Source organism: Geospiza fortis, unplaced genomic scaffold, assembly GCF_000277835.1.
Source record: "Geospiza fortis unplaced genomic scaffold, GeoFor_1.0 scaffold157, whole genome shotgun sequence".
Lineage (NCBI taxonomy): Eukaryota > Metazoa > Chordata > Aves > Passeriformes > Thraupidae > Geospiza > Geospiza fortis.
The window spans coordinates 664,957-684,592 of NW_005054314.1; the positions used below are offsets into that span (position 1 = coordinate 664,957).

Below are 19,636 nucleotides of genomic sequence, written 5' to 3' on the forward strand. Positions count from 1 at the left end.
CTGCACACATTACAATAAATAGTTAATTTATCTTTTGTTTGCAGTTAGGGAGAAAGCAGGACCCTTAATCCTGATGCAGCCCTGGATGCTGTGTGACTGAATTAGTGAAGCTGAAGAGGAGCCCAGTGCAGCACCTGGAGTGTCCAGGAGAAATGGGAGCTGGCTGCAGACAGCATGCAGGAAATCCTCCAGGATTCTCTGCACAGAGCACAATCAGAGAGAGGTGAGAGCTTGTGCCTGAGGGGTACAAGGCTCTACTCCCTTTGGAGCTCCAGACAGCGCACGAGAAAGGGTGGACACAAGCAGGAAAGGAGGAGGCAGGGAATCAGGACATGGGAACTGTCATCCTGGACCTGACCACAAGGGTTCTGCCATCTACACAAGCTTCTGGATCTTTAGGGGAGAAGGGCAGAAAGAGGAACAAACAGGCTCCCCTCTTCCTCTGCTGTCCCTCCTGCATTCTGCCCACTCCTTCTGCAAACGTGTGGAGGCAGAACACTCATCTTTGGTAAAAGCCTTCTCCAAATTACTTAAAATATCTACAGATGTGAAGGGTTCAGATTTTTTTAACTCTGCCCACCAGCATGAAATTTGCCCTGGTGGAGCCCAGCTCCCTGCTGTGCCCTCAGCCCCAGCCTGCAGCTTTCACAAAGTTCCCCTCGGGGAGCTGGCAGATCCCAACCACTTCCTCATAGCTGCTGCTTCTTTTTCAGCTCTTCATCCTTTACCCAATTAATTGCCTGGATGTTGGAACCATGCTGGCAAAGCTCTTATCCAAGTACTTTCTATTCCTCTGCAATCTGATCCCCATGTTTTTAAAACAAAACCAAGCCAGTGGCTGTCCATGAACACCACCTGGATACCCCACAGGCTCTTCCACACCCACTGGCAAGAGCAAGAGCAGCTGCACAGGGGTAATGCTCCTTTCCTAGGACCAGCAAAATGCAATTCTGGCTTTCTCTTGTGTCTTTATTTACCCTGAAGGCCAGATCCTGATCCCTCCCTGCACCTGTTTCTCCTGCCCTTGCCCATCCTGGCCTGCAGGGCCCAAGCACCACTGCCCAGCACAGCTGAATGCCTTGGGGAGACACAGCTTGGAGCAGACAGCAGGCTGAGCTTCAGGGGCTGGGAAAAGAGCTACACAGGACAGCAGCTGGGCATTCCACAGACCAATGCACTCTGGCTTCCCAGTGCCTCGGTGAGTTTGGATAAAAATGCTCTGTGCCATGGAAAAGCCAAGGCAGAGGGGTAAAGGTGAGTGATTGTGCCCCATGGGCCACGTCACGAGGCTGGCCCAGGAGCTGAAGCCAGACTTGCTGAGCCTCAGTGCCACGCACACCCCTCAAGCACAGTGACCAGGGACAAAAGCAGCCTCAGCTTCTCAGTGCACACTCAGAATTTCCACTTTCTACCAGCCCTCTTGCCAGCATTACCAGCAGCCCCGTGTCCCAGGGGTCTGCCCATAAATAATGCTGCTGAAGGAAAGGAAGCAGGCTCACAGATGTGCAGGTGCACAAAGCTGTTTGCTTCACAAACCAACGCGTCCTGGCACAGATGGCTGCGTGCACAGAGATGACAGGTTCATGATCAAAGGCTGTTTTTGAAGATGTGGGCCTATCTGCAGTGGCATTAGACTAGAAAACACACTCCTCAGACCACAACTGGAAACGAGATCATCAGCTGACAAATACTGCACCAAGGGACCCCTTAGTACTGGGGGAGGTCTAACAACAAGTTTCACATTTAAATGTTATTTTGCTTTCTAGAAAGAATGAAATCAAAGACAGATGGAGAATGATGTGCTGGAGAAGAGCTCTTTGATCACCTGCACTGCTAGCTGAAGAGACAAGCAGCAAGAATCCAGTCTCTCTGCAAGCACTCTGCTTGTCTGGCTCTGTCAGAAAACAGGAAGCAGAGCCTGCCTGGAGAGGCACATGAGCACACGTTGCCATCAGCTCCCCTTTAACCATTTCAAAGGGCTCCCCCACCCCCGTGCAACTCAATACAGCAGCACTTCCTGACAGATGTCCAAGGATCCCACAGTGACCACAGCATCCTGCTGCTGCTCTTAAGAAACCAGCCTGGGGCTGCAGCTCATGACAGCAAAGGGCAGATTTGCTGAGCTCTTGGAGTGCCCCAGATCTGAACAATCACAGCTGGAGCTGGGCAGGCAATTTCTGATGAAATTACTTCTTACTGGAAAAAGAAACCCTGCAGATTTGGTGAAAGAATCAGAATCTTTTGGTGAACAAAAGTGGCAGAAGTAGCAGAAGTGACTGCATCCAGACATGCCAGCCTATGCCCTAGCAGCAGGAACACAGCCAACTCTGCACTAGGAAAGTGGAAATAGGAGCAGAAAGCCCTGCTGCACTCACCCTGTGCCAAGCCCAGAAAGCAGGAACACTTGAGCACAGTTGAGCTGGAATTGTTCAGGGTTCAGTGGGGGAACAGCACCAGGGCAAACCCCTTTGGGCAGTAGCAGTAGCATGCTCCTCACCTTCCCATGAAGGGTCTCAATGTGAAAACAGCATGACCTGCTATCACTGCCCTCAAACAGGACAGGCTCCCCAGCATGATGTTGGCTTTATCACCTGTAGCAAACCAGACCTAAACAGCTTTGTTTTGGTTTCAGAATCCTGCAAGCCCACTAAGGTGATTCCTAAAGCAGGACCATTTCAATTTTGTTTCCAGGTAAGTAGGCATTACTGGATGCTGCCAAACCAGACTTCCAGGAAACTCAAGAGGAAGAAGCAGGGACTCTCCCCAGCCTCCCTGGGGCTCAGGCTAATGTGATCTCAAGGAGGGAAACTGCTCCACTACTGGCTGTGCTCTTAAAAGGAGAGACAAAACCCAATATTTAGCAACTTTCTCAAGGCCCTGTTTCAGCACCGACACCCATTTATAAATGTGAGTAGGGACACTGCCAATTAAACAGTCTCCTTCCCTCATCTGCCAAATCACAATAAAAAAGTACTGCATTTGCATTTCTAACATGATCCTGCTTGCTGGCTGTCAGGGCACTACTCTGAGCAACAGCTGGCATGTGAGGGGATAGGATGTGATGAGACACAGCAGAGGCAGTGCAGAGATACAGGAAATCTTTTAATTGCTATCTCTGAAAGCAGATAATCAACTAGAAATAAGCAGGAAGGGACTTCTTATCTTTGATATTATTGAACACCAAAATATATGGCAATGTACTCCCTTATTGCTTTGTCACCATTGGTCAGCCACACTTAAAAAACATGGTTGTGTTACCACCACTCAGTACTTAATAATACACAAACTGGTGCTCAGGAACCATGATTTACACCAGTGGATCTTCTTTCATGAGCTGTCCACCTTCTCATGATCTGATTATTTATTTTTCCTTGCAGCTTAACAACGACCTTATTATTTCTGGTTTTGCACTCACCTCAGTAACATTCATCACTTTGATTGCTGCCAGCTGCCCAGTCTTAACATGGCGACCCTGTTAAAATAACAGAAGACACTGTGTAAAACATGTAGGCAAACTATGAATACATCAACAAATTAGGCCTCTAACAACCAGGTTTGACTAATTGCTTTCAATCCTGTTCAAGGCAATGTTCTGGTTGGAGATGTCCCTGCTGCTTGCAAGGGGTTGGACTAGGTGACCTTTACAAGGTCCCTTCCAACCCAGACTATTCTATGATTCTATGTACCAAACAACCTTCCAGTGACACAAAACCACCAAGGTGAAGTTTGGTGATGTGTTACCAGAGCCACGCCCTTACTGTGCTCTGAATTTAACAGAGTTATCTCTACAGGGCTGAATTTCCTTTCAGCACAAAGGAAGCAGCAGTGCTGGGAGAGCTCTGCTCTCACAGCACAACTCGGCACAAGCTCACGGGTCTCCACCTAACTTCTGTCCAACTTCTGTTCTGTTCAGGTGATGCCAGCCCTCAAGCCTCCTCTTCCAGGAAATGTCAGCACAGTCTCAGAATGTTTGAATAAGCCACGTTCCTGTCCTGCCATCCATGGCTGAGATGTGCTGGGAAGCTGGAAAGCACTGGGCAGTTGGCTCTGTCCCCACCTTGACCTCTGACATGTCCTGGCACACCTCAGGGTAAAGACAAAACTCTGGGTTCCAGTACATCAATCTGGCAGCCTCCATGTGGCTGCCAAGAAACTAAAGTTTTATGCATGTTTTTGTCTTTAAAAAAAATTAATGCTTTTTACTTCAAAATACTTAGTTTTTATAATTCTAACTTCAGCTGAGTTAATTACATCTCAGCTACTACTCAGCTACTTCTCCAAAATCATGCTTTGAATTTAAAAGAGCTTTGAATTTAAAAATGTCATTTTCTGTGGTGGTGGGGAAGAACTAACCCAGGATTTTGACTGTGGGGGTGCCTACACATGTCCACAGTTCATTATGGAATGCCCACTCCCCACGGTCACTTTTAAACAACAGACAGCTGGTAACTCCGCACTAGTAATAGGCTTGGCTTGGAAAACACAGCTAGGTAAAGGAAGGTAATAGGAAATAAAGCTATTAAAAGAGCAAACTTGCTACTGGGAGTGACAAAATGTGATTCACAAGAACACCCACACGTGAATCTTGCTGTCAGCTGCAGTTTCTTGCTTTGGTTAGGTCAGGCTGCTCAACAGATACCACAGATGAAGCCTTTCACCACGATAACCAGCACTGACCTCACACTGGAAGATAGTATCAAAAGATTTGAATAGACAGTGGGTTTGCTGTACATCCTACCTTCTCACTTCCATCAGATGTTCAGAAATGGGTCTGAAGCTTTGAGACTGCAATTTTATTCCCGAAATAGTAGTGCCTGCAAAGCTGTATATCAAAATAACTAACTGACAGCAGTTAAGGAAGCCACTGGAAATCAGGAAATCAAATATGAAATGCTGCAGTTTGCAGACAAAATGATTTGCAGGTGCAATTTACACCCACAAAATTAAAAGCTGGGTTGATGTAATTTAAAAACCCAGGTTCTATCTGCACAAAAGTGCACACAAATGTTATTTCTAAGACTAAGCAATTTTGCATCAAAGAAAAATGATTCCTCATTCTCGGGCAATATGTCACAGTCATGTTTTCTTTTACAAAAAACTAAATCCTGCTGAGTTTTTTGTATATTTAAAGGTGTCCTCTTTCCATGGAAGCACTCCTGGGATTGCAAAGCATTTCCTCATGAAGTAGACTGAAAGGATTTACCCATCAGCACAGACCTCAGGAGGAAGACAAACAGGGCACCCTCTCCCCAGGCCACACAGGCCTCGGTGGGTGAGTGTGGACAGTCTGTGACCAGTGCCAGCCCAAAGGATGCTGGTGTTGGGTCAGCATCCATCCCAACGCTGGTCAGCAAGTTCCCTCTGCCCAGCCACAGCTCCTCTCTTGGAGCCAATGTCTGCAAACGGTCCCATTTCCACTGAATGTCTTGGCAATACAGGGGGAGGGCCCTTCCCAAAGCCCAGCCACCCTGTCTGCACCCAGAGTTTGTCTGAGACAAGCACAGTGGTGGCTCCACATCTCTGGGCACCACACACCAGCTGAGCAGCCCATGGAAAACAGGAATCTCCCCTGGACTGCTGTAGATCCTGCAAAGGGCCAAGAACTAACACTGATCCTCACAACTGTGGTGCTTCTTTACTGAAAAAATAATCAGTGAGTACTAGGCTAGCACTGCACTTGAATATTTATCAGAATAAGGGAGAGGGAAAGGCTTGGCATTCAGTCGTGGTGTCAAAGTGTAACTCCTGGTCAGTTTGTCCCTCTGTGCAACAGATATTGGCCATTTTGCTGCCACTGTTATTTCCACTGGATGCAAAACCTGCTGCTCTCACTTACCACTATAAATGTGAATACTAAACCCCCCCTAAAAAGGTTTGGAAAATCAGTATTTATGGGAAAGAAAACAGCAAGTCCTTTTGTTTTATGGGTTGTGATTCACCTTTCTTCAAAAAATATGTCCCTGTTAACTAAGATGCACAACTCAATCCTGCTCCTGCATTAAGGCACAGACTATGACTGTGCTGGCAGTTCAGAACAAAAATTACAGATTTCTCAGTATTGGTCTTTTAAACTGTTTGGAGTCAGTGTTCCTTAACATCTCTAGAAGCAGTAAATATCCTGAACCCAGCCCGGGGCTTCTTGCTAAGAGATAGAGAGTAATGCCTTAGCAAGGGAAGATTTCAGTGCTGGTCCCTTATTTTTTTCATTTATCAATAAATCTCAGAGGTTAGCCAGAGTTCATGGGAACTCTCACATTGCTGCTTCTGCTGAAGCCACTAAGTTGAGCACGTGTGAATTGTTTTGAGAAAAGGGGTGTTTTGATTTTTGTTTAAAGCTTCCAGGAGCAAACTGGCTGTTTTAACTTTTTCCCAACCAAATGAGATCGGCTGACTCATTCACTTCCAGTGACAAGACATGCTGAAGTTCATCCTTACTGATTTAATCTGAGAAGAACAAGAGGCATTGCCCTCCCAGCCCTCTGCTCACTCTGCCTCTGCCCATCCTCTCCAGATCACTGGAGCTCAGCCTGCTGTGATTCAAGATCCTCCACTGCACATTTCCCCAGAAAATGGGGAGAGGGCTGGAATGGTCTGCGGGCTGGTTGCCCTAATAAAAGGTTTAATCTTTCACCCAAATGCTCAGTATAAGAGCTCTGGAGAATGTAGTGAATGCATCCAACAGCCATTTGCAACGCCCATATTCCTACCCATGAGTACATCAAATTCTATCGCAGAGCTTAGATACGAACAATTCTGAGGCTCAACGACTTTCTAAAATTGAAGTTCCACCCTTCATTTTGATGAGTTATCCAAGCTGGAAAAAATTCTCCCATTTGCTTTGAGTCCAGCTAAATTCCTGGTCTCCTCCAGAAGATATTTCCGCATAGTCTGCTGCAGTTGCCAGTTACTCACTACAGTAACAGTCAGCAAACCTGAAGCCAGCACACACATTTTTCAAATCTACACACTGCTCATTGCAGCCAGACTTGTGGGAGATGCTTGATGCCAAAGATCTGGTTCTGATGAGCTCCAACCCTGCATTATCTCTGCAGGGAGAGATACATGGAACAGGGCAGATTGCTCAGCGTTATTTCTGTTGGATGTGTATTTATCTTTTCACCTTAGATAAAGGAACTGCTTATCTACGCCCCTTACTAAGGGTCAAGACACGTACTTTTCTATTTACATCCAACAAAAGTGTCAACATTAGCAGCCAGCTATTAGCTGATAAAGGGGCTTTACATGAATTAAGTATATTTACAAAATGATGCATTCAGTCACGTACAACACCTTTTCCTCTTATGTTCCAAAAAAAATTTTGGACAGTCCCTGGCTTGGGCCATGATTACAAGAAGAGACTCAAGGTCCCAATGAGATGATAAGGTTGCAAGTCACAGGCAGAGAGCTTGGTTTGACAGCTTCCCTCCCAGATCCTGCACGTATCTCTCTTCCTGGGGGTGGGAAGCAGTTCCCATCAGCTTCCCTCCCCACCTGGGATCCAACAGATTTGGAGTGGACAATTGCAAGCCCAGACAGGAGAAGGCAGCTGTCCACTGGCGTGCTGCACCCCGTGCCAAGGCAGCCCACGGCAGCCCCACCACAGGCTTCCTTTTTGGCTCTCATCAATGTTCACGTGTTTCTGGGCCTGTCTGGTGGAGCTGTCCCCATGTAACCGCAGCAGGAAAAAGTGCCTGAGAAAGGCAGGGACTGCCTGCTGCAGGACACCAAGGCAGCACAGAGCTGGGGCATTTCACACACCAGAAGTCCTTGTTCTTGTCCCTGTCCTTGTCTTCTTGTCTGCAACCAGAAGCAGCACAGAGAGTCAGGTGCCTGTGTGCAGGGACACCTCCCAAAATTCAGAAGACTTGGACACTTCAAGTTTGCACCTTTGTGGCCACATGAAGGGCCATTTCATACCAAACACACTCTGCTGTCAGGCACAGACACCATCAGCTCACAGCATTAGCACAAGGGTAGGGGACTCCTGGCTGACACATCACTGCCTGCCTGTGTAATCCTGAAAGCTGGTAAATACCACAACTTTAACTCTTGGGACCTTCTCTGGATGCTCAAGACTTGCACTGCAAAGCGAGACGTGGCTGTTGGAGGTGTGGGACTTTGGCAGTCAAGGTCCTTCTCAAGCAGACAATCCTTATGGGATAACAGATGCAGCCTGTGGCCACCCACCCTTGGGGAGCGAGGTGAAAGCACAGCTGTGCGGCTGCGAGCTCTCACCGAAAGTCAACTTGAGCAATCAGATTTCCTGTTCAAAATGCACTGATGAACTTTGAAGTTTGAGCCCATCTGTGTGGCCCTGCAGGGCTGGCAGCCTGCCAGCTCAGCCTGCTGTGCCCTGTGGGACCGGTCCCCACCCTTTCACCCCTCTCCCCTCCACCCTTTCCATCCTGCACATACAAGAAAAGCCTTTAAGAGATAATGCAGGGAGTGAACAATGCTCTGTGCAGGGATCCAGGAAACCCTCTGTCCTACTCCATGTGACCTTAATGAAGTCATGATCCTTCTGTTTCCTTTCCACCCGCACAGGACTCTTCTAGTCAGACCCAGTTCTACAGGAGGGATGAGGGATGTTTGCTAAGCCCAGCCCCAGAGAGAGTGGGAACAGGAGCTCTGCCTGCTCACACTGCAGGCAGGCAGGAGCAGCCTCCCGTGGAGCTGCAGTGTGCTCCCCAGTGGGTCAGCACGGCAGGGAGAGGAGAACCCCAAAAATATAAAACCTGCAGACAGGCTGCTCCTATGCAGCAGCTTGGACACAGCCACTGTTCTGTGGTAAAAGGCTCCTCATAGAAGCATTCTGCTGTCCCTCAGGGTCTTCAGGATGTTAACAAGTGGTCAGGGCTTGCACACCTGGGCTGAGTCACCTGAGAAGACAGTTTTTAGGTGAGCTCTATCAGCAAGAGCAGTCCATACCTCTCAATTCAGCAGCTGCAACCATGTGAGACGACACACGGCAGTCATGGTTGGAGCTCTCCAGCTAAAATACAGCAGTAATGCAAAACCTGAACGGACCTTCCAGGAATATATTCCAAGGAAGAAGTAATTAAGAGCTTATAGCTTGTTTTTGTTAGTTAATGGCCCAAGGCAAAGTTCAGAGTAAGTCATGCACTGAATACTAGCACTGCATTTCAGGAACGATTCATTTCATCACAGGCTATGACATGTAATCCATGCCAACTCTGATAGTTTAAAACCCCCCAAAAACACAAACACAAAAAACTGCACAAAACCCCTCAAACCACAAATGCCTTGGACAGATGGGCACCAATTTCACTAAGTCCTTTTTTTTTTTTTAAATGCCCACAAAGAGCTCAGGACACCAGCCAGGTGGGAACACAGTTATCATTTTGATTACAGCTTCATCCTTTTAATCACAAACTCAGGCTGCAGAAAGCCTCCTGTGATTGACATTATTAAGTTTTGGTGGTACTTTCGTCACACCAGCTCTGGATGTCTGTTATATTTCAGGGCTGTAAATCAAAGAATTGTATTCCCCCTAGAGCATCTCTTTTCTTCTTTGTCATACTGGGAGATGCTGATTTTGGAAGCTGTTTCCAGGTCACCTCTAGGGTAGCCCTCAGCTCCATCTCCCAGGTGGAGCACACTTTTCTTTCCTTGTGGCTGCTTTCATGGCAGCAGTGCAGCATGCAGGGTCTGCCATAGAACCACAGCCCAGCTGTGCTGCCTGTGTGGATGCCACACATTTTCCCTTTCACCCCCACATCTGCCATGCAATCTCCAGACAGTCCCAGGTCTCACCCAACACCTTGGGCAGCATAGCCAAATACTGCATTTCCTGTTCCCTGCGCTCCTTTAACACACTCCGGATAGCTGTGCTGCCATTAACTGCGCTAAGGAGAGGAAGAGCACACAGCAGCCTCAGCACCAGCTCCTGAGACCAACAGGAGGCAACACGAAGCTCCTTTGTTCTCTCAGACATTACAGCATTGGACACCACCAGGCACAGCCCCTCAGGCTGGAACAGGACTGCCTGGCAGACTCCAACTTACACTGCCCTCGGAGCCAGCCCTGAATGCTTCCTGCCAGGGAAAGCAAAGCACACCACCTGAACACTACAAAACACCACCCTTGTCCTCTGCTGGTCAGCGCTGAACAACAGCACCAGTAACACACTGTGGATAACCAAGACAGGCTTTTCAAGGTTTATGTGGTATTGGCTTTTCTCCTCCTATATGCTAAACCCCACTCTGTGATTAGTTGTGTTCTAAGAAGTCAGCTAAAATGCATCACTTTAGGTATAGACCATACCAATAAGTCAAATGTTATTTCACATATCCCAGAACTTGGATTGCAAAGTATCAGCACTAAACCCTAAAATGTTTGTCTGTAGACATATAAAGAATGAAAGCTAATTAGTAACATTCTGTGTTCTTTAAGACAAAGGCTGCTACATTAATGAAGAAATATTAGTGATATATATGATTTATAAAGGGATTTAAAATTATTTTTAAATCCCTAAAATGTTACACTGCATTCCAAATTAAAATATATAATTTTGTGAAGTTTATCACATTTACGTAGTAAAAACAGATTGAATATTCAGTGAAAACCAAATTCTTTTCCTTGCAAACACCACCACCCTATTTATGCGCAGAAGATGTCATTTTATCCCTTCTATTGCTTTTCTCTCCCCTCTCATATCAAGAGTGGGAATGTATTTGCGCTCACTCCAAGTGAAAATATTCATTTTATCATTTTATGAATTTCTCCAATTTAGCTTTTAGATGTTTCAGGAGTAAGATGTAAAAAAAAGAAAACCAGGAAATTCACTAAGAGCCCCTACTTGTGTCACATGTTTAAAGAAACAAAAAAAAAAATCACTGTAAATCATAATACCACTGAAGATAACTAAGTTGGCAGTAGTATAGGAGAACTTCCTATATACTAAAATAACAACACATTAGCCCAGAGAAGAGATTAGAAAATACAACCTCCACCAATCACTTAAAATTCTATCCACATCCACATTGTCTACAAGGGAGGGATGGATAAAGGTCATTTCAAAGGGACCAGATCAAATCACCTTGATCTCTGGAGGAAAATGACAGTTTTTCATCCCTACTGTAAATGTCTGTACCACAACCCTCCTGAACTGTAAAACCCAAGAGGCACGAGAAGCAGTTTTTCTATCCAGGTTTTTTTTTATCCTTTCAGTTCCTATTTCCTCCCATTGTATGAGTGGAAACACAGATTGTTTGCTTTGCCTAATGTTTGTCTGCATCTGACTGCAGACCAGTGGGAAAAGAAAATGAAACAAAGGAACCAATTCAAGCTCTTTCATGAACACATATTTGAATATTGACATTTTTTGCAATATCAGTATGTTCACTTGCTCAGATTACCATCCTCATCCAAAACATGAACCACTCAAGGCTACTGCATGCTTGTATGAGAATGGACTAGGGACTGATCTTTTGGGATACTGAAACCTGCTCCCAAATGGGTCATTCTCACTGTGATCAGCAAGATCAAGCAAAGCACAAACCTCATGTTAGGAGAGTCATCTTTTAGCTTTTTAAGTAATGTAGCTTTTCAAAAAATACCATTCTAGCCATAACACAGAGAGGTTTGTCCTCTACTTATTTGAAGTGGGTGGTGTCTGCAGAAGAACATCCCATGTAATCTTCTGCAGCTCCATGCTCATTTGGAGGGAAGTTCCCATTCCTGTGGCTTCTCCTTGCTCAGCTAACATGCAGACATGATGCTTTAGATCTCCAAGTGCTACTTAAAGTTCCTGAACAATGTGAGCAATGTGCAAGACAGAGAGCAGGAAGGAGCAGGAACGCTTCTCCTGGGGCAGGTAAAACCAGGGGGGCCTGTCCTGGAAGAGCTGGAGCACATAGAGCCCCTTGGAAGAACAACCTTCACCTGCCACATTTGGGGTCAGCTCTGGAGGCAGAGCTGCTCCTGGTGAAGGACCAGACTCCCACTGACTTTGATCAGGCACAATTTCCATCTGGTGATGCTTCAGTAGCATCTGAGGGGATGGCAAACACTGAAACTCCAGCTCCCCTGTGCTCAAAAGTCATCCAGGTGTTGAGTTTAGAGGGAACTGCAAGGCCCCTGAGTGGGAACTGCTGCCAACACAGAAAGAAAAGCAACATTTTGTGGCCACATGTGGGTCGACTAACTCAGACAGCAGCACAGTGAGTAGGAGAAGAGCTCTGAGAAGCAGGCTGTGCAGTTATCCCATTTTCCTCACACTACATTTATTGGGACATAAAACTCATTTCGTTGAGCCTAAATACCACTATTTGCACAAGTAACAGCCTTCTACTCATCCTGGGCTTTGGCATTTGTCACATCCTTTCACATCTGTTGCTACACTCTCAGATTTCCAGCCTCAGACCCCCACCAGGGCTTGCCACCCCTGTCAGGGCACGGAGGCTCTGCAGACAGGGGTTTCTCTCTTCCCATGGGAGTTCTGGCCTGGGGACACTGGGCTGCTGGGGTGTTCAGGACAGCACAGGACAGGGGGGATATGGGGTATTTAAAGTCCCAGGGCTCCTCTTGTTGTGAACAGGAGGGTTGGAAGAGCCCTGGCACAGAGCCCAGTGGTGATTTACGACAGCAAAGGTCTGCTGCACCAGAAGTCTATTCATCCAGAAAAATAAACAATTTTGGAATAGCCTCAGCCTTTGGAAGGCTCCCACTCTGCAGAACAGGGGTTGCTGAGAAGCTAAGTCTGGGGTGAGGTACAAATCCCCCCAGCCCAGTGAATTTTTGCTGCTTGACTCATTCACATCCGTTTACAGAAATGCAGGGCGCTGGAGAAAACCTGCTCCCAGCACATCTCTCTCTGCTGGATAAGGTCACAGGCAGTCAAGGGTGTGCTGCCAGCCCCATCATGCTGAAAGGAAGTCAGGGCTGGGCTGTAGGAGGTCAGCTGATGGGTGGCCAGAATTTTGGAGCAAGAATCCCTCAAAGGAAGGGTTTTTGGCTCACCATTGCTACAAAGCTACAAAGGTTAAGCTGCACGCAGCAATTACAAACCTCATGTTAGGAGAGTCATCTTTTAGCTTTTTAAGTAACGTAGCTTTATTAGCCTTCTATCCCACATAAACACAACCTTGTGTGCACATTAAGCTCTTAGCATTTATATCACTGAACTTTTAAAGATCTTTCAGCATTCTTGTAAACAGCAACTGTAACTGTAGTTGAATTTTCTCTAGCATATAATACAGAACATGAACACAGCTCTGCACAGCTTAAAACTGTGTTGTTGTTTTTTTTTTTTTTTTTTAAAAAGGCTTTGAGGCAAGCAGGGTACACAGCTGCAAGTTCCAGCCTAAATGATGACAGAGCTACAACAACATTAAGGGTGATTTACTTTCCCATTGCAGTTCTGGTGGCGTTTCTCACATGGATTGCAGCACCATGCAGGTGGCTGTGTCCAGCTCACACACCATGGACAGCCCAGCACTAACAACTGGCATTAAAAGGGTTTCTCTTACAGCCTCTGAGTCTTGCCTTCAGCATTTCTGGGCCAACACCCTCCCTATGACTCTGCTCACCTGAGGTGAATCCTGAACCAAAAACTCTGCTGACTAATACTGTCAAGTTCAGAAGATCTGAGGTTTGCCCCAGGAAAGGTCATATTCCTTACACACATACCAAACTCCTCACAGAGCATTTGACTGAGGGAAGAAAAAAGAGCATATAATTATGCCTTTTCATTTGGCTCTACCCGGTGAATCCTCTCCAAAAATTAAAAGGCAGTTAATGAACACAATTAGTCTGTGAAAAAACACACAAGCCTCCAGATTTCTGAATTATTTCTGTAAGAGATGAGCTACATGGCACTGATCTCACAGCAGCAGTCAATTCCTATTTCCTTCCAAAATCCTATTGGCCAGATGGTCCAGAAAACTCAAGGGAAAATTACTTAAATGTTTGGAAAGGCTTTCAGTGTTAAGTTAGTCTCCAAAATGAAACCAGACTACCCTTTTAATTAGTCCCACAAGTGAAGTATAGCTCGCTTTTCTAATGAATTTAAAAGAGAGGAGATTCCAAGTTCAAAACCAAAAAAAATCTGAATTCACGAGGAGCACTGGTGTTATTTTTTTCTAAACTGATCTAATCAGCTTTGTACAGCACAAGCCTGGCTGGCAAAGGTTCCCTCTCAAGCAAACTAGAGGTCAGATGCACAGTAACAGTTCCTGAACAGCTACAAGCAGTTACTGCTCAATGCTTCATCCTCTCAATTTCTGTATTACTTGTAGGGATTGAAGTCAATCACAGCAGGGTAGAAATGAACAGTGAGGTCTTGAGAGGAAGAAAGAAATAACTACCCCTGCAGAATAATTTCAAGAAAATGGCTAAACACATTACAGCTGAAGAACCGCAGAGCCTTGAGCAATGCAGCTCGGCGTAATTATGAGCACACATGAAGCAAAAGCAGCAGTGAATCATTGGAAGAACTGGTCACAAGAGGTACCAATAATTTCCTGGAATTAACTACTTAACAGCCCTAACTGGATTTTTGAAACGCTCATCTCTTTGTCTCGCCCTGTTTAAACAAGCCAAATTAATTCTGTGCAGGGCAAGATGAAGCAGTGAGCTGTGTGTGGGTGAAACAACACCAGAGCCCCCCAGCACAGGCTGGGGGCCCTGCCCTCCTCCCATGCACTGCTGCCTACACCCAACAAAGGCTCCCTGCAGCCCTTCCCACCACCAGCTGTCCCAGCCATGGCTTGTCCCAACACTGAGGTTCTCACACCCACTTCTGGCCCCACTGAAGGCAACCAGACAACCTCAATGATCCTGTGTCCTAAGGAACTTCTGTTGAGTTTATTAGATCTGAATTTGTCCCATAAAGGGTCAAATTTCTAAAACAAACCTCACTTTAGAATGAGAAAAGAGTGTATTTTCAATGGTTTCCCTGTTGGAAAAGGTGCGATTGCACAGACCCTTTCACAGGTTTGAGCCAGAGCTTGTGACACAAGAAATAAACCCCAGGCACTGCTGCAGTGTGTCCCCTTGTGTAGAAGTACCTCTGACAAGTACCTCTGACTGCAGGGCTGCCACCCAAAGTTCACAGCCCACGGGAGATGAGGCTCTCCACAAAGCCACAGATGGAAACAGAGAGCTCTCACTGCTCTGACCCTCAACACCCACTCACGTTCACAGGTGTAGATGGAGGGCATTGCCCTCGCTGGGGTTTGCCAGCTGCTGTGCCACGGGGAGATTCCACAGGCAGCACTGGGAAACTCCATGAGCTTCTTGCACACCAAACACACCAGGGCCCAGGTACTACACACAAAAGGGCACGCACAGAAACACGCAGAGAAGTATTCAAAACTGAAACACTGAAATCCCCTGGCCTAGCCTAAGGTACCTCAGATGTCAGTGAAGCTGCACCAGAACCCTCCTCATGGTTGAGTCTCAAGGCCCAATTCTCATTTTCCAAGCTCTGAACCCTATGTGCTTCCTTTACCTTGGAACAGCAATAGCCTGTCCAAGCAGCTGCATCACATCCAAAACAGCTGTCAAGAAAGACAAAAACAAAACAGAAAACAACCTCAACATTCCACAAGGCATCCAGCTAATGCCAGCAACTTGCTGGCTTACATGTAGAATACAAATTTTAAAAGCTAGCATTTCTGCTTTAACATCTAGCTGTGCTCACTTCAAAAAACCACTTAAAAAGTTCAACCATCCACAAGTTTCCAAAAAATCTTCCTTTTGCAGCTCCTTTGCATATTCCGTCATCTACATCCAGATGCCAAAATACACCACCAAGAGCTCACTGTTGCTTTGGATAAATATGAAATTATGTGCCAGAGGAAAATTTTGCAGGATAAACTAAAACTCTACAGCATTGCCAATGCACATATTTAAATAACAGAAATTTAAATTATTGGGTTTCTATTTACAACAAAAGGGTCATTTAAAAAAAACCCCATATATTAAAGTGCATATGAAAACCCCACACCAGAAAAGCCATCTCCCAGTTCCTTTGAATTGCCTTCTACCTTCTAAACCTTCAGGTTCAGGGGAGCACATGAACTTGCACTACCAAAGACAGAAGCTCAGCCAGCTGGTTTTTTTTTTGAAGAAAACAGAATGTATGGGATTGCACTGCTCTTGCATCCAATCATGTTTGAACCAGTCAGCCCTTTCCAACCAAGTCTGAAGGCTCCAAGATGACTCAATTCCTGCATACTTTGTGCAAATCAGAGGAGACAAACTCCTTTCCTCCCTGCACCACTGAGGCTTACAGAAAATACCTATTTTTGACATGTTTACACAAGAAAATAACCTGACACATTCAGTAACGGAGGAGTTTCAGAAAAACAAATACCTGACAAGAAGAGGTTCTGAAATTAGTCACTGAGTCATCTTTGGGGACTGGCTCCCCTGCACTGATTCTGATTTGCCATTTGTTCTGTAACCAAATGAGTGCAAGGTGAGCACAAAGCACCCTCACACCACTGTTGGCACTTCCCCTCTGAATAGGTCAAACAAATGACATCATGTGCAAAGGACTGGAAAAAACAAGGTTTCGTATAATTATTTTTAAAGACCTGGTTTGCATACATGGTTTGACCCAGTTTAATTAGAAATGTTATTTCCAGCTCAATTTTGTTAAGCGTGGACATGCTCAGTGGCCTGAATCAGGTTTGTTTGTCATTTGCCTTTCACTGATCCAGCCACACCAGTCATCAAAATGCTCATTTTTTGCATACCTCCATTTCTGTCCACTTTCACAGTGACTTTAATGGAAGGAGATCACTACTTAGCTCTTTGAAAATTTGTTTACTTATGTTACCAGCTCTTTCTTCTTTTAAAAAGAGAATTTGTTTTAGAAAAGTCAGCAATTAACTGGATTAATTTAATATTCATACGTCTCATGATGCAATGAGAGAGAACATGGGTTTTATCACTAACTGGTACAGTAAATGCTGCCCACAGCCAGGGGTGGGTCCAGCTAGTGGTTTTGTACTGATATGTGAGAACAGGATTTTGTGGCAAAGCATCACCTCCTACCTGCTGAGGCTTCCTCTTGTTTTCACCAAGGGAAAAAAAAAAAAACAGAAACTATTTTCTGCCAAACCTCAAGAGAGCTGTTGTTCTGCTTCAGCTGCAGGGCCAGGCACACGCCCTGTTTCAGCAGCCACAGACCCACCTGAGGCACCACAAAGCCCAGCAGCACATCTGCAGAAAGGCACTGCTGCACTCAGGCAAGCACAGCTTGGGTGGGAACCACAAAAAAACTAAAGTGCAAAGCCCTCTGTGTCACCTCCTGTATTGCAGACACTCTTTGCTCATAAAGGGTCCTTCACAAACGTGGATGTCCTCTTTGGCAGGCAGGACAGATGTGGCTTGTCCTACCACAACCAGCTCCTGGAACACTCCTAGAGAGCTGCACAGTCACCAGCCTGCCCAGGGTGGGAGAATGCAGAGCAGCAGCTTCCCCATTTCCCTTTCTGATCATGCTCCCAAGTCTATAAGGAGAAATCAAAATGCACCATGCAATCTCTGGGGAATTTTCACATCACACAATGGCTTCGGGAAGCTCAGACCACAGGGCACTGTATGACGGCACTCACACTGCTTGCCTGGCAATAAGGGAAGCCAGAAAGGAAAGAAAACCCATTGCTGGCATATGTCCAGCTAATCTGAAGGTACAACCTTCCCAGAAGATCACGCAGCATTTACACACCAGAGGACTCACGCAGACAGGCTCCCCATTAAGAACCAGAGTTTACAGACCACAGTGTCATCCCCAGCCCAGACTCCAGTGGCACCTACAATCCCTGTGCAGGCTCAGCACTGCCTCCATCCCAGCACAGGGATGGGGGCCTGAAGCCTCCCAGCCCCCCTGACAGAGCTGGGCTGCAAGGATATCTCCACATCATGAAGAATTGCTCTATTTTAATATTAATAACTTCCAAAGGGAGAGGTCTGCCAGAACAATGTAAACCATGCAGGATACAGCAACCACAAAAGCTTAGCCAGTCAGATATTTCATATACTCCCTCTGACATTCAAAACCCATCTGTGTGACAGACAGGGCAAGGGCTGTGCAGGCTCCAGCCATCACCCAGCTCTGGTAAGGACATTTCCTTTCATTCCTGGTCAGAGAGCTGCCAACAGGTGGGCTCCTGGAAAATAACAATGTAAAGAAAGGAAGAGGGGAACAGAGCAAAGGATGAGTCCAAAATCCTCTCTGCTCTTTATTCTCCAATGTGTGCTATCAGAGACCTGAGTTTCCAGTCTTTGTACTGTATCTTCCTCTACTCAAAAGAGTTCTGGCTGATTTTTCCAAGTTTCCAAAAGAAAGTTAGTGCATCTCTCTATTCCTTCATCCTTTTCCAGGCACATTTTTGGAGAGCAGGCTGCCATACATGGGCCTTCTCCCTGTGCAAGCCCTTCCCTGCCAGGGAAGCTGCCCCAGTTGGGCACCCAGCAATGTGCACCCCCAAGCACCAGCACAAACCCAGCCAGGAGCCCCAGTGCCTTTGGGAAACGTCAGACCTGCTCAGGCTGATCTGCACATGCACAAAAAGCCCAATGTGCCCTCAGTGCACCACATTCACAGCTCAAACCCTTCCTGAGCCATGCCAGGCTTCACTGGCCCATGGGGCAGCCCGGCTCCTGCAGCCCCTGCCTGCAAAACTTGGCTGCCTTCCCCTGGGAGGGCCGGCAAAGCACAGCCCAGTGCCTTTGGAAAAAAACCCCCCTTCATCCCAAAGGCATCCCAAAGCAGGACTGGTCATGCACTGCTGCTGCCTGTGCTGCTCTGCAGGGCAAAACACAGGAAAACTGCAAGACCCCCTCCCACAGTAATTTGATTTTCAAAGCACGAGAGATAACGCTGGCCCCCAACTCCTAACTTTGCCCTCTGATCATAATAAAAGGCAATCAGATATCTACTGACATGATTTGGCTTCTGGGGGCAGAATGTTTGCAAGAAGCCTGTTACAATAAATATTTCATGTTAGACTGCAAAAAACAAATATTATTTTTCTCCAGCTCTTTCCTTTTTCCATATAACAAGACAACATAATGAATAATCTGTGTAAATAATACATTTGAGAATCCATTATCTAAGTCATATGCATATTTATTTCATGATGGTTTTGTTGCATATTTTAGTATAATTGTTCACAGGTTTAAAGCCAAGAGTAAAACAGAAGTAGACAAATCTACTGCAACAGAAATAATTAGTAAACTGGTTACTCTTTTGTTATTTTTAAATACTGGGGAAATGCCTTGCCAAATTCAGCATACTAAATAAGAAAGATATCTACATTTTGCTAAACTTGAGGAATTTTCTTTTCAGAAGGCCATCACACATTTCTCTTATGACCTTTTCCTCTAAATGTTTCCATTTTTAACAATAGAGATACAAGAAAAAATTGCATTAAAAAGCTCATATCAGATGTAGCAACCACATAGTCAGAAAACAGAATTTAGTAAATTCCAGTATTCAGTAAACACCAACAAAATGTCAATATTTTGCCAACTGGTCTCGCTTTTGGTTGCAAACACTCCTCTCAGAATATAAAATCCAAATAATTCACATTAATATTCACATTTCAATTTTTCATGCCAGATTATTTCAGTATGACTGTACCTTTTTTCCCCAATCTAT

At 45.8% G+C, this 19,636-nt stretch overlaps 1 protein-coding gene across 1 annotated transcript in view; it reads right to left on the minus strand.

Moving 5' to 3' along the window:
* Window positions 1–19,636, minus strand: part of NRK (Nik related kinase) — an 83,429-nt gene that overhangs the window by 55,832 nt on the left and 7,961 nt on the right. Inside the window, exon 2 of the mRNA XM_031056052.1 lies at window positions 3,416–3,472. Coding sequence (XP_030911912.1) covers window positions 3,416–3,430 — 15 coding nt within the window. The 5' untranslated portion in view covers window positions 3,431–3,472. The remainder of the gene's footprint in view (window positions 1–3,415; window positions 3,473–19,636) is intronic.